The 13,848-nt window shown below is 50.2% G+C and overlaps 5 protein-coding genes across 7 annotated transcripts; 3 read left to right on the forward strand and 2 right to left on the reverse strand.

Annotated features, from left to right (window-relative positions):
* Nucleotides 1-44: 44 nt before the first annotated feature.
* PV09_02758 (uncharacterized protein) lies at nt 45-1,774 on the reverse strand. Its single transcript, XM_016355852.1, has 3 exons — nt 951-1,774; nt 463-875; nt 45-399 (listed from the first exon to the last, which is right to left on the reverse strand). Exons 1-3 carry the CDS (start codon nt 1,450-1,452, stop codon nt 289-291), a joined length of 1,026 nt encoding a protein of 341 aa, XP_016216158.1. The 5' UTR covers nt 1,453-1,774; the 3' UTR covers nt 45-288.
* Nucleotides 1,775-1,921: 147 nt separating this feature from the next.
* On the forward strand, nt 1,922-3,296 carry PV09_02759 (uncharacterized protein). Its single transcript, XM_016355853.1, has 5 exons — nt 1,922-2,078; nt 2,132-2,151; nt 2,206-2,256; nt 2,310-2,912; nt 2,966-3,296. The coding sequence occupies exons 1-5, from the start codon at nt 2,035-2,037 to the stop codon at nt 3,082-3,084; spliced, it is 837 nt and encodes a 278-aa protein (XP_016216159.1). The 5' UTR covers nt 1,922-2,034; the 3' UTR covers nt 3,085-3,296.
* Nucleotides 3,297-3,372: 76 nt separating this feature from the next.
* On the forward strand, nt 3,373-8,074 carry PV09_02760 (the record flags this gene model as incomplete). Of its 2 annotated transcripts, XM_016355854.1 has the most annotated exons (4): nt 3,373-3,528; nt 3,580-3,608; nt 3,667-3,715; nt 3,767-8,074. In XM_016355854.1, exons 1-4 carry the CDS (start codon nt 3,430-3,432, stop codon nt 7,805-7,807), a joined length of 4,218 nt encoding a protein of 1,405 aa, XP_016216160.1. In that variant the 5' UTR covers nt 3,373-3,429. The 2 variants fall into 2 exon arrangements, with proteins under 2 accessions (XP_016216160.1, XP_016216161.1); XM_016355855.1 differs by having other exon boundaries at nt 3,580-3,715; nt 3,767-7,807.
* A 1,043-nt stretch (nt 8,075-9,117) lies between these two features.
* PV09_02761 (uncharacterized protein) lies at nt 9,118-10,208 on the reverse strand. The gene is made up of 2 exons (XM_016355856.1): nt 9,988-10,208; nt 9,118-9,929 (listed from the first exon to the last, which is right to left on the reverse strand). Exons 1-2 carry the CDS (start codon nt 10,142-10,144, stop codon nt 9,190-9,192), a joined length of 897 nt encoding a protein of 298 aa, XP_016216162.1. The 5' UTR covers nt 10,145-10,208; the 3' UTR covers nt 9,118-9,189.
* Nucleotides 10,209-10,395: 187 nt separating this feature from the next.
* Nucleotides 10,396-12,431, forward strand: PV09_02762. Of its 2 annotated transcripts, XM_016355857.1 has the most exons (3): nt 10,396-11,381; nt 11,440-11,653; nt 11,812-12,431. In XM_016355857.1, the coding sequence occupies exons 1-3, from the start codon at nt 10,575-10,577 to the stop codon at nt 11,898-11,900; spliced, it is 1,110 nt and encodes a 369-aa protein (XP_016216163.1). In that variant the 5' UTR covers nt 10,396-10,574; the 3' UTR covers nt 11,901-12,431. The 2 variants fall into 2 exon arrangements, with proteins under 2 accessions (XP_016216163.1, XP_016216164.1); XM_016355858.1 differs by having other exon boundaries at nt 11,440-12,431.
* The last annotated feature ends 1,417 nt before the right edge of the window (nt 12,432-13,848 follow it).

A 13,848-nucleotide genomic window follows, 5' to 3' on the forward strand; every position in this document is an offset into this window, starting at 1 on the left:
TGTGTGTGTGTGTGTGTGTGTGTGTGTGTGTGTGTGTGTGTGTGAAACCTATCGCTTTCACGGTCGCCGTCCGACCTGATCGCTTAGGGATTGATGATGCATGGCGGCGAGGGGTTTTCAAAGCCTGAAGATGCCCTGAAGATGCTAGTGGCTGCTTGTTGCTGACGATGTTGGAAAACAGGAGATAGACTGCGAAGCGGTGTCTCATTGCACTACGACAAATTTACAAAAGCGGTACAATACACGCGTCGCGATTTGGCTCATCGAAAATACGCACGTGTCCTGTCCCTAATGGTCTTCGTCGTCTTCGTCGTCATCATCACCTTGGACGTCCAGCACTCGTTCACCTGCCTTTTCGAGCGTACGACGACTCAGGTTTCTCACCCCCTTCCAAACTGCCTGTACACAGATGAGCGCGGGCCATATCGTGGAGGGCCGTGTAGCGGAGATTGGGCAACTCACATATAGGAACGTGGCAACGCCCACAAGGATCATTACCCAGGTTATCGTGTTCAGCCTGTCTCTCCCGGTTTGTCTGCCGCCCACCCCCCCTTGACGAAAGAAGAAGTTGATGGGGCTTGAAAGCATGAATTTGAGGAAGCTCATGAGTCCAAGCCCCGCAAATCCCTTGATGAAATGCTCGATCCATCCCGTTGGCTCCGGTGGAGCACTGGGCGGTATCACCGGGTGAGTTGGAACGTCGTAGAACAAACCAGGGTCTCCGAATGAGAAAATCTGGAAGGAGAAGCCCGGGAAGAAGCTTGGAAAAATGGTTCCGTATGGGTCCAGGGCAAAGTTGATGATCGGGTCGGCAATGAAGCCGAGGATGAAGACGACCGTGAGCATGATCACAACGGTCAAGACGATTTGCGTGGCTGAAGATGAACCGGTCAGCACTCTGTAAAGTTGGACTATTTTTTGACGTATAGAGACGTAGTTGATATGCTTACCGACACTTGTGACGAATCGACCCCAGCCTAGTCTCTGCAGTCGATACTTGTAGCCACACGTCGGGCATTGGAAGAAGTTGCGCTTCCCGTACGAAGGATCCGCGTGTCTCCAGGCCTGCAAGCAGCCTTCGTGCACATACTTCGAGGTGCCTTTGCACTTGCAGGGCCGAAGCAATCGCCCGCCATCCTCGGACTCGTAGACGACTTTTGGACCTGACTGGAAATACCCTTCCTCTGACGGCTGCGTGAAAGTGGGCTGCACAGTTTCCAGACATATACGACACGTCCGTGGCCTCCAGTGTCGCTGTCGTCGCTGCGCGTTCTCACTCTCGTTGCGCGCACCAGCGCTTGTGGATGCGCTGTCCCCATGTGTCGTCTCCTGTGGAACAGACTTCACTTCGTGCGCTTCCTCCGAGGCTGCGGTGCGGCTACGAGGCTGCGGTATGTCATCAGGCCACTGCCAGCTCCCTGGCGCGGCGGCCTGAAAACCGGAAGTGCTCATGTTGTCGAGACTATTTTGACAATCCGAACTACTGGAGATGGATAATCGCTTAATGTACGTAGGTAAAGAGTCTCCTGACTGAAGGAGAAAAAAAAAGGCCGAAATAAAGGGCACGAAATGGTCAAACAGACGTGGACAGCACGCTAAAGGTGCAATGCTTGATCTCTGAAGTTCATCTGCGGAAAGAGCAGGATAGATCAAGACCGTGGCCTGAGCCTAAAAAGTCATTATTTACGGACGAACTGCCATGGCCTCCGAATTTCAGTGACGAGACGCCGGAATGGGTCGATTATGCAGAAAGGACAGAGTAGCATAACAGTTCTGAAGACAATGTCATCTCGAATCATCTACGACCACGTGATGATGCGGGCTCCTTTTCGGCGGAGTCGCGGACTTGTTGCCAGCCTTGCAGCCTTAGGTGTTAAGCTTGAGAACGCGCAACGAAGTTACCTAGAGCTTCGGAAGTAAGTACAGCTTCACCGCGAGTTTGAATTGAAATCCCATCTTCGTGTCCTTACATACCCCTTACTCCAGTTCCTGCTATCCGTCTGGCTTCTGGCCTCTTGATTCTAGGCTGCGGACATGGCTGATCGATATTCATTCTCGCTCACGACCTTCTCTCCCAGGTAAATACCGCCTGCACATCTCCCCAAGGGTTGAAGCTAATACTCACAAAAAGCGGGAAGCTTGTACAGATTGGTATGTGAAGTTATAGCGAGCGATCAGGGCTCACGTTGCTAATATGAGTACAAGAATATGCTTTGAACGCGGTAAATCAAGGCGTAACTTCGCTGGGCATAAAAGGTAGTGCATTCGTGAGGCCTTAGCGTGAACAAAGTAGCTTATAAACGAGGCAGCCACAAATGGAATTGTCCTTGCTACAGAGAAGAAGTCCTCGTCCCCGCTTATAGATGCCTCGTCATCATCTAAGATTAGCCTTATCACACCAAACATCGGCATGGTATATTCCGGCATGGGCCCGGACTACAGGGTGCTGGTGGACAGAGCACGAAAGGTGACACACACAAATTACAAGCGAATCTACAATGAGTATCCGCCCACGAGGATACTGGTCCAGGACGTTGCCAAGGTCATGCAGGAGGCTACGCAGCAAGGTGGCACACGGCCGTACGGCGTAAGCTTGCTGATCGCAGGCTGGGACGATGGCATTGAGCCGGAAGATGATTCATCGGATGAGGAGAAGGCCGACACAAAGAAGAAGGCGGCAGGTAAGACTGGGGGCATTCTGAAGGGTGGTCCGAGTTTGTACCAGGTCGACCCCAGCGGGAGCTATTTCCCGTGGAAGGCGACAGCGATTGGCAAAAGCGCGACGAGCGCGAAGACGTTCTTGGAGAAACGGTATACCGAAGGTTTGGAGCTGGAGGATGCCATACACATTGCTCTTCTGACGCTGAAGGAGACGATTGAGGGTGAGATGAACGGCGACACGGTGGAGATTGGTACGTGAATGGCATGTCGATCGAATTCTTTGGAGCTACTAACCAGCGCTTAGGTATTGTCGGTCCACCAGAAGATCGTTTGCTCGGCTTTGAAGGTGTGGAGGGTGCGGTCGGTCCAAGATTCAGGAAGCTGAGCCCTCAGGAGGTTGAAGATTACCTTACGAACCTGTAAAAAGCGCATTTCCATTCTAGTGGAGTTTGAATGATGAACGGCACGGAGCACAGGGTGTTACATCTGTAGACATTAGTTTCGGAATACCAGCATGCTCACAGAAGAGAGCACTCAAGGTCAACCCAAATCAATAGATCAGAAGTCCAAGCTTAAGCTTAAGCTTCAACGTCGAGCAGAGCTGCATCAAGTTTTTTTTACGCTTCTTGCATTATCAGCGTTGTCTTACTGGCCAAAGCCCCACTACATTCATCCTCGTGCTTCTGCAGCTTCGTGGCTGAAAACGCCCACGTCAAAAATAAAAAAAATCAAAACTCCAGATCACGCACACATCACATAGTACAAGTGATGGCAGAAAGTCAGTCTGAAGATGATTTCGAAATCAAGCTGCGCCCCTATCAGGAGGAGATGCTTCAAATGTCGCTCTGTGAAAACGTAATTGTGAAAGTGAGTGCGTCGATCTGACCGTTCCAACTTTCCACTAACATCGTTCTGTAGATGGACACGGGCTCAGGAAAGACGTTCATGTCAGCGCCTCGTCACGCTTCAAGAACACCAGTCATGGCTTGCTGATGCGTTGCATAGAGCTATCGACCGTGCGGAAGCTGCGCTGAAAAGCTCCGGTCCGGACAAGGTGTGAGCGCCTCCTCTGACTTCAGAACCTCTTACGGACTGACACTCATAGCTCGTCTGGCTTTTGGCTCCCACCATTCCTCTCTGTACACAACATGCTGAGACCGTGAAACAAAGATTGCCCGGCTATCAGGTCCGCCAGCTCATCGGAAGCGATGGCGTTGACCGATGGAGCGACCAAAGGACTTGGGACGCCGCTCTCAAAAACATCCGGATCGTCATCTCCGTCGCCGCGATTTTGAGAGATGCATTGTATCATGCCTTTGTGAAGATGGAGAACATAGCCCTGCTAATCTTCGACGAAGCTCACCATTGCGTCAAACAAAACCCATCAGCGGTCTTGATGAGGAACTGGTATTTTCAAATGGCTAAGGAGAAGAGGCCGAAAGTGCTTGGGCTGAGCGCCAGCATCGTTCAGCATCAGAGCTTGGAGGCCGTGTTAGACTCCAGAGTAGTGACACCGGTTCGTTCAAGATCTGAGCTTATGCAGCATGTCAACCGCCCAGTCTTGCAATGCTTGTGGTACAGCAACAACGGCTGTCCTTACGTGGAGAGGCTTGTCCTGCTTGGCACCATGATAGGTAGCTACGAACTTAGCAAAGATCCGTTTTTCCTCGGATTGAGCGCAGAGGAACAACAAGAGTTTCTGGCCAAAGATGAATCCCCATTTTGCCTCCAGGAGCTAAAGGCACTGTTCACAAGGGCCAAACATATCTTTGATCAGCTTGGCCCGCACATGGCAGATTGGTATCTTGAAAACAGTATCACCTCAATGCTCGCGCGTATCGAGAGTATAGGGCCGCTTAGCGAAGAGATTGCTATCACAGCAGCCGAAGCAGTGCACCTGTCAATCTTTCTTCGATCTTTACAAGTCGCAACAAAGAAACGAAAGCGCGACGAGGAGCCAGAAATCAGTAAAGATTATGGGCCGCACACGCTGTCGCCCAAGCTGAGAACCTTGATCGAATTCTTAGAAACTGAATGGACGGAGAAGTTCACCGGTTTGATCTTTGTCCAACAACGCGCGCTCGCGCATGCACTTGCATATCTGCTTTCAGGATACAGATTCCAACGAGCCAAGCTGCGAGTCCAGTCATTCATCGGCATGTCGAACGTACAAACCGTGGTGAAACGGCTCGTTGAACAGATCATGCCGCACAACCAGAAAGGAGTGTTGGAGAACTTTAGATCAGCAGAACGTGAAATCAATCTTCTAGTGGCTACCGATGTCCTTGCAGAGGGTGTGGATGTGCCTGACTGTCATCTTGTCATATGTTTCGACGCGCCCACACAGATCACTTCGTATATACAGAAGCGCGGAAGAGCTAGGATGAAAAATTCGAAGTACATACTGATGTTAGAGGAGGGAATGGATGATGGAAAAATAAAGAGATGGCAAAAATTAGAAGAAGATTTAGAACGGCTGTATCAGGATGAGAAGAGGGCTCGGGCGATCTCAGAGCAATTGGAAAACCGGGATGACAAATGCTCGGCAACCATCCAGTTTCGCGTGCCATCAACTGGTGCCCTTCTAGACTTCGATAACGCTTTGCCAAAGTTACATCACGTATGTCAATGCGCTCTGTCAGAATCCTTGGTGGACTCGAGGCCACGGTTCGCATTCAAGGAACATCCAGACAGAACAGTCACCGCTACTGTAATCTTGCCTGTTGTTTTCGAGCCAAATATTAGAGTTACGAGTAGCTCCGTGGCGTGGCTAACAGAGAAGGCAGCTAAGAGAGATGCTGCATTTAACGCGCTCCGAAAGCTCTACGAACATGGCTTACTGGACGAACATCTACTGCCGCCAAGGCCACGGAGCCACGAGCCAGATGAGTTGGATGTAGATGAAAAGTCAGGCTCTTTTTGTGCTGTATTGCCCCGGATGAATCCATGGGTGGATATCGCCCTAGCCTTGCAGTCGGGATTCTTGGATTGGCATTGCCTCGACGTGATGATCGAGGAACTTGGCGGTGACCAGATGAAGATGGATATGGTTATATTTGCACCAATATCACTTCCTGCGCTCCCTGAATATACAGTTTTTTGGGATCACCATGCAAAATACGTAGTGCGCGGTGTGTCATCCCAAGTCCGTCGAGCAATGAACGCGGAAGATATTGAGGTGTTGCGAGAACATACCGATGCAATCATTCGCTTAACACATGGATCCCGAATGCCGGCCGGCCATCTGAATTTTCCGTTTCTTATTTCCTTGTCCTCCACAGAGATAAAATATTGGCAGAAACATCGAGATCATCAATCTCCAATAGACGATCTCGAAGTAGACGATGGCGAATGCGGTGCGACTAGTAGACCTGGCATCGTCCTGTATGGCAGCCGGAAATACTTATTTAAAAGTTTCAAAAAAGCGAGCTTCAACGAAGATGGCGTTGAAGAGGAGGCCATCGAGGCGACCGTATTTCCGAAGAGAAGGGATTTTTTGCATCCGCTTACTAGCAATCAGCATTCATACACGAGGACGTATCTACTCCCTACAGCGGAATGCGTGCTAGAATCCTGGGGCTTAACCGCCACGATGAAGTCCCTCTTTGTTCCCTCGCTTCTGCACCGGATTGAGCTGTCACTTCTTACAGAGCGACTACGCGCTGCTTTGGTCCCACACTTTTGTGACGAGAACCTTCCGCTTCTCCAAACAGCAATCACCGCTCGATCAGCACGGGAACAAGAAAGCTACGAACGCCTGGAACTCTTCGGGGACGCTTATTTCAATTTTCTCACGTCTCTTAACGTTATGGTCGAAAGACCCTATTGGCCTGAGGGATTTTTAACTATGGAAAAGAGTCGACGAGTTGCAAATGATACTCTTTGCAAGGCGGCATTGAGCGTTTGCCTTGATCAATATATTATTCTGAAGCCATTTACGGGCCTAAAGTGGGTACCACCGGACGTGGAGAAGCTGCTAGTTGAAGCCAGCCAGCCAAAGGGGCGGGAACAAGGCCCGAAGAAGAGGTTGGCTGATGTGGTCGAGTCGACTATTGCAGCGGCATATCTCGATGGAGGTCATAGCGGAGCGATTAAGCTCTGTAAAACATACTTCCCGCAACAAATGTGGGAATGTCCCGAAAGACAAGCTCTTGAACTATTCAGCAGAGCCGGTGAAGAACGAGTACATCTCGAGGCTCTTGAAAACCTGGTCGGATACAAATTCAGGAAGCCGAGCCTTTTGTTGGAAGCCATAACCTCTTCGATGTATAAAGGCGGGGACCAAAACGCGCGGTCATATGAGCGCCTTGAGTTTTTTGGAGATGCAGTCCTTGATTACTTGGTTGTGCGACGCATCTACGCTTTCAATGGCCGAGAGCTACCACACAACGCAATGCACTCATTTAAATGTGCAGTTGTTAACTCGTGGATCCTGGGCTATTTGTGTATGGAGCACTGCATTTGGGAAGAGCGGAACAACATCGTCATGAAGCCGGCTGGTCACAGCACGTCTTATACACCAGAGATCGAGCAGACAAGTGTTAAGAAACATATTTGGCAATACCTTCGACCAGGCTTGCGCACAGAGAAAGAGAATCGGTCTCTCGAGAGATTTGAGAAGATGCGTAATAGTCTCAAATACTCTCTTGAGACGTGCACCTCATTTCCTTGGCCACTGATTAGCCGTTTCAATCCGGCCAAAGTATTTTCTGATCTCATAGAGACCATACTCGGAGCCATCTATATCGATTCGCACGCGAATGAAGAGAAGTGCGATTCATTTTTAACGCACATCGGGCTCTATCGGATCCTCGATCGCCTCCTTGAGGACAATGTAGCCTGCATGCACCCCAAGGAGCTTCTTGGCATTCTGGCACAGCAACGTAAAGTGAGCTACACTTACAGCGAGGAAGACCAAATGTTCACCTGTCAAGTCCTGTTTGACGGAAAGCCTGTTGGCAAAGTCGCACAGGCTGAAACCAAGGACATAGCAAGCACATTGGCAGCAGAGACTGTTATAGAATGTGAGCGGGGAGAAGAGATCTACGATGTGGTGGAGAAGGCTTGGAAAGTTGTAAACGAGGAGAAATCCGCCCCGGACAGCGAGGTAGATGATGGTCTTCTGAGAGAAGTAGATGACGAGTAAATATCCCTTAGTCCCTCTTCAAAGAGATAGAAATGATCGAGCATCCGCTTCACGATTACAGCTATGCCTTGACGGCGATGAGGTTATGAATTTACGGAAATGATGGCTTAGTAATTGGCAACTGATAAGAGGTATAAGGTCGCAATTTTAACGTCCAATCTTCAGAAGGGATATTTCTCGGCTAGATGTGGTTCGTCACATTCAGAGACAAGACTGTAATGCATTGTCAGCGAATCAATTTCGTGGGCAGATGGCCGTAGTGCAAGCTTAAGTGAATGATACAATCTTTGGAATATTGCAGTGCTCGAACCTTGCCATTTTGTAACTAACAGACGTTGGTGAGAAAAGCTGCGTCGACGGTGGTTGAAGTCAAGCAAGTTAGACCCTGGACTTTGCAATGTGCCACCATTGCGGACTTTCCGACTTGCGAGATTTCCATTTTCGGCGTTCAGCATCAGAATCTCTCACATCACAACCAAGATGGTCAATATACCGACGCGCATGCGCAAATTGAATAGAGTGAGTGCTTCAATTCTGAGATGGTATTGCCACGCAATTGACTGCTAACTTTCAACCCCAGAAAGTATGGCCTCACCACACACTTTTCCATCACAAGTTCCTAACACATCTCCTGTAGTTACTATCCATAAGACTGGGGCCAGGCGCCGCGATCTTACCCAAGAATGTCACGCGAATACACATGGAGATGGCAACTAAGATAGATGGGGGTCACCGAGGGGGGCGGTATGCAATTCAGAGGATGCAATCATAGAGAGGAGGAGGAAATGCTGATGTCTCATGACAGCAAATTTTGGAGACATATGCTCCCCCGGCTCGCTTATCATAACCCGTCGATACCGATGACTGTTCAGCGCAGCGAAAATAAAGAATCGCCCTGCGTTCTCTCGGTATATCTTGCGTCTCAAATGGATGGAAACGCCGGGAAGTCGCCGACGGAAAAGTCAGACGCGGCTCCAAACGTGCTGAAGATTGACATGCGGATGAAGCAGGAGAGTGAGATTTTGGCGCAATTGATGGAGCTGACGGGCGCAACGGAAGTGCAGCCAACGCCGGAAGATGTGGAATTGATGCGGCATCTAGAGGAACAGAGGCTCAAGAGCGAGAGGGACAGTGCCCGAGGAAAGGCCTACCGAGCGCAGTGGAAGAAAGAGCAAAGCATGCTCCAGGCAGCTAGGGATGGCACGCTATGAGATGGGTTGTATGTCGCCCATGCCCGGACAGGATCGGTTGATATCCAAAATAGCGACGCGGCGAAGCATTTGTATCACATAAAGCATTTGGGAAGTGAAGGGCATAGATATCATAGGGATTAATACTTCATGGCATCGACATGTGCTCTGCAAGTCTGCCCACTTGTCGGATCACGCTTCTAGTTCAGCAGACGCTCCGTTCTTCCACCAAGCCATGACGCCCAACACGAACACCACAACCATGGCATCTGCTACCACGGTCGTATATATAACGCTGTATCTGCCTACAACCCTCACGTAACCCGCCCAAGGCTCTGGAAGCACCTGGCTTAATGTTCCCATGATCCCACTCTGTGTCAAGCGACCCTTCTCGATAAAGTATCGCGATGATTGCAGGACAACTTCCGCCGTCGCGAACAGATAGAACAACTGCGTGCTGAAGTTTCGCTCCAAAGACAGTGGTGCGGTGTATGTTAGGCTGGAAAGCTCACGAGCACGCTTGGAGCCCGTGAACGTGGTGTTGAGCGTGACATACAAAGCTAGGAAAAGAGAGATGACGAAGTGCAGAATCCGCCACACGTAAGCAGAGCTAGTTGGCGGCTGTTGTGCTGCCTCTTGTTCCTGCCCAAGTGCGCCGAAAAGACTCGCAAGACCGGGAGGTATCTGCGCGTTGGGGTCACGGTTCTGCTCGCCAGCGCCGGCCATCATTTGCTGCAGCATGGCCATCATAGGGTCGTCTGCAGGAGGCATTTGCTGAGCTTGCGGGCCAGATTCGAATCTTGGCCCGGGTGATCTATTCGTTGTCCTGGGCTGATAGTGATGCTCTGATATATCCACAATGTCAGGGTCGGGCGTCGCCGTGCCGCCAACAGGAGCTGGGCTCGACTGCGGAAGTTGTGCTGCCGGGCGAGCTGTTTTGGACGGTCAGAATAGTTGCCGCAAGTGTCCTTGTCGAATTTGTTGGCGAACCTGTCTCTGCTTCGGCGGCGTGCTGGCGACCGCTCGAATTCATGATCGCAGCTAGTCGGGCGGAGCCGCCGGCTTGGATCTTTGCATTTCGGCGTTCACGACGGAGCCGCGCCTGCTTCTGTGCCGGCGTCTCTTCTGCTGGGGCTGGTTCTGACATCTCGTGGTTGGGTTTGTCGTTCACGTTTCGTGGGTCTGTGTCTGCTGTAGATTTATGTCATGACGAGGTGTGCTCTCACTAGCGCGATTTGGGTTGCGCCGCCAATTTTTGGCACAGTGGCATCGAACATCCTCTTCCGAAGATCCTTACAAGCTTCTAAAGCAAGCTCTCTTTTTGCTTCGGAGAACGTCGTCTGAAACAGTGATTCCACAGTCTTACCCTCGTTTTGGCTCGTGAAAATTGTCCTGATAGCCATAATTGCATTGCGCTCCAAAATGCACAGTGACACCAAGCTTCCCACATCTCCCCACAATTGTTCCAACTTTTCAACTCTTGCTATCTGTATATATTTCCGTACACTGCTTAATTCAGCGACATTGGCAAATCACTACTTTTAATCAATCCGTTCTCATCTTATAATACTGGCGACATGCCGGATTCCTGCCTTTTTGTTCTCCGGAACAACTCGACGTCGAGCGAAGTGTATGCTTACATTACTGGAATTGCAATCCAGCACAACGGTGCTCGTGTGCTCATTGAATCTAATTGCAAAAATTTGTATTTCCCAGAATCGCCCAACGATATCCTTCAGCCACTCAAAAAGGACTGCGCCATTCCGTTAGGACCACCAGGGAGCGAAGTCACAGTGAACGTCCCTCAAATTGCAGGTGGACGAATATGGATCTCCATGGGCGGCAAACTCACGTTTTTGGTCAACCCAGGCCCGGCACTTGTCGAGCCTTCTGTACTAAACCCGAGTGATCCGAATGCGACAGTTAACTTTGGATTTTGCGAATTTACTTTGAATCATGACCAATTGTTCGCGAATATAAGCTACGTCGACTTCGTACCTCGCATTCCGATTGCCTTACGACTCGAAAATACTAATGGCCATGTACAGGAGGTCGCTGGCATGCCGCCTGATGGCCTGGACCGTGTTTGTAATGCGTTAATAGGGCAGGCACAGAAAGACGGGATTCCGTGGGATAAACTTGTGGTGCGGCATAAGGACGAGAATCTGAGAGCTTTAAACGCAACACATGGCTATGCTGTTGGGGCTAATTTTGATGGCTACTTTGAGCAGTACGTGGAGAAGGTATGGAAAAAGTACTCAACAAGCTGCTGTAGAATCGACACACAAGCTGCACATGGTATATTGGAAGGTAGGGTCAATGACAGAGGTGAGTTCGTCGTAGGAAACGAACGCTTCACCAAGCCAACGACCGCGGACATTCTTGTGAGCTAGTTATCCCTCGATATAATATTCTTCGATATGCTCACATGTGTCATCCAAGGGATGTAACTCTGGTCCATTTACAACCGGACCGTCTCCCGAAAGAAATTCGATAATACCTCGCCTTGCAGCTGCCTTCGTTCGCACCACCTTATTATGCGCGGAGGACCATCCTTCGCAACCTCAGACATTCTATAGGGAAGACCCTACGAATCATTACGCTAGGATTGTTCACGAAAACAACATCGATGGGAAGGGCTATGCTTTTGCTTACGGTATGTCATCTCAAAAAGCCAATAAAACTGCCCAGGCAGCATATCTTGTTGCTCTTCCATGCGCAATGCAGGAGCAATGACGTTATGTTTCCTGCCGCTCAAATGGTCGCGACAAAATGCCCTAAGTGATGAAGCCAAAGCTGAACTCTGAGTTTGAGATGATGTGCAAGCCAACGGCTGCGAAGATCAGTCAGGGAAAGTGAATGATGCTTCACCGAAAGTTTTCGTAGTCACTATTGGGGGCTAGTGACATTGGAGATCATGAATGTCAAGCATCTACAACTCGGATTCATGATAGCGCGAACAATCAACCAAGTCGTAGCTATTCAACAAATTAGAACACCATTCATGTTTACAGACATGGAGGAAACAATCTCTGGTATAGGAATCCGGGGTATACGTTATGATTTTAGTCATTCTTGCTTGATGTTTTGCAGGTACTGGCAGCAGCCTAGTGCCTTCGAAAGAGATTGAAGTTTCGGCAAGATCAGTCACAAAAAACTTATCTGCGTCCTCGCCAAACTCTTTCTCTAAGGAAGATTTATGAGAGATCATTTTCACTGTTCGGCACGCACAACCTCTGGGCTTGGGCGCTATCAACGTGATTTGTAGTTCTCATCTCAAATCGTTCCATGATTGCAAAGCGTATCATATTCGGAGCCCACATCGCACGCGGGCTGCATAACGGGGATAGATTGTGGTTTTCCTCTAAGCGTTAGAAGACCCATCTGGGCGACAATTTGATCAGGTCCCACAAATAAGGCTCATGTAGTTTGTGGCCCACAACGCTTCCAGCGTCGAAATTGTCCATGTGAATTGGTTGCACACAATTGCAGAAAATAAAAAAGGGAGAATTCTTAAGTTGAACATGAACTTGTCTTCTCCGAGAACAGAAGCGTGTTCACGCGTGCAAGAAAGAATGGCTTCGAAGCCTGCGTATTAGTATATCCTGTAACTGGAGCCAAAGGTGGGTGATGCGGCAAAGTGGGCAGTTATGAGGACAGCTACGATGTCCATCTGAGTAGCATGATTGTGGATCTCCATGCTTCTAGCTGCATAAACGATAACAGAGGCTGTAGACGTGCCTTAGACTCGGCCTTTGTACCGAGGCGTTATCAGACAGCTGCCAGCTCCAACAATCTGAGCAGAGAACAACGAGGGCCCACAACGGAGTTGGCAGCGCTAAGGGGTACTTGGGTCGTGCCCAAGGGGACGATGCCAGGTAAACTTGCATTCCTATCTGCAGAGGATTAGCGTCTCTGAAGGAGAGGATCGAGGAGGCCATGGGAGGTGGTCGAAATCTTGGCAGACTGAAGAATCGTGCGCATGACTCGCTCTCCGCATTGTCTTTCGGAGAGTGACAAAACAAGACAGCCGCCGTAACGTCCAGGGAACGGGAAGATGCGAAAGTGCGTCCTTTTTTTTGCTTCGCACGTTTCGAGAAGGGCGATGGAACGATCAATGCGCAGGTACACAAGCGTTAGATCTTGCGCGCTACGTTGACGAGCCGGAAGCGATCATCGGGCCACTGCCCGGATGAGTATATGGAGCCGTCATGATGAGTTTGGGTTCTCTCTGTACAGCGTGCACTGTGCTCCGTTCAATCCTGTACAGCATGATGATGATGGTGTGGCCACCCCACGTCGACGCTTTGTGGGTGGGATTGTGCGCGCAAACGAAGGGCGATGGAGCCACTTTTCAAACCGTCCGGCCTTGCCACCACTGGCGTTACAGCCCCAAACCATGCGCAATGTCCTACACAGGAGTAGCAGGCGAAGGAAAAAAAGAAACGCAGGGCACATGCTATTTTGCTTCACCACCCCGACGAGGCCTTTGCCGCTCCTGGGGCAACTGATAGACCCAGCTCGACGGTAATACGAGGAAAAGCGCATTTCGCATAGCAACGGAAAGGAGACAAACTCCCCACGTCTTGAGGCTAGCAACACACGACCGCAGTGTGCGACAGGACATCAGCAGGACTTTCTCGCCTGCGACTATTGACGGACCAGAACCTGGCCGGGCTAAATCAGAGACTGGCCCGGCTTCTCCCTAGAACGATTTAGAAGAACCGTGATCTCTCGACCCCGCAAACAGAGCCGGCAGCTGAGTGGAGGACCCAAACGTAAACGTGAGCACTCCCCAGCAAGTGCGCCGGCTGGTTTGTGTGAATTATGTATTCGCAGACCGCCATTAGC

The sequence above is a fragment of the Verruconis gallopava genome (genome assembly GCF_000836295.1).
Source record: "Verruconis gallopava strain CBS 43764 unplaced genomic scaffold supercont1.7, whole genome shotgun sequence".
Lineage (NCBI taxonomy): Eukaryota > Fungi > Ascomycota > Dothideomycetes > Venturiales > Sympoventuriaceae > Verruconis > Verruconis gallopava.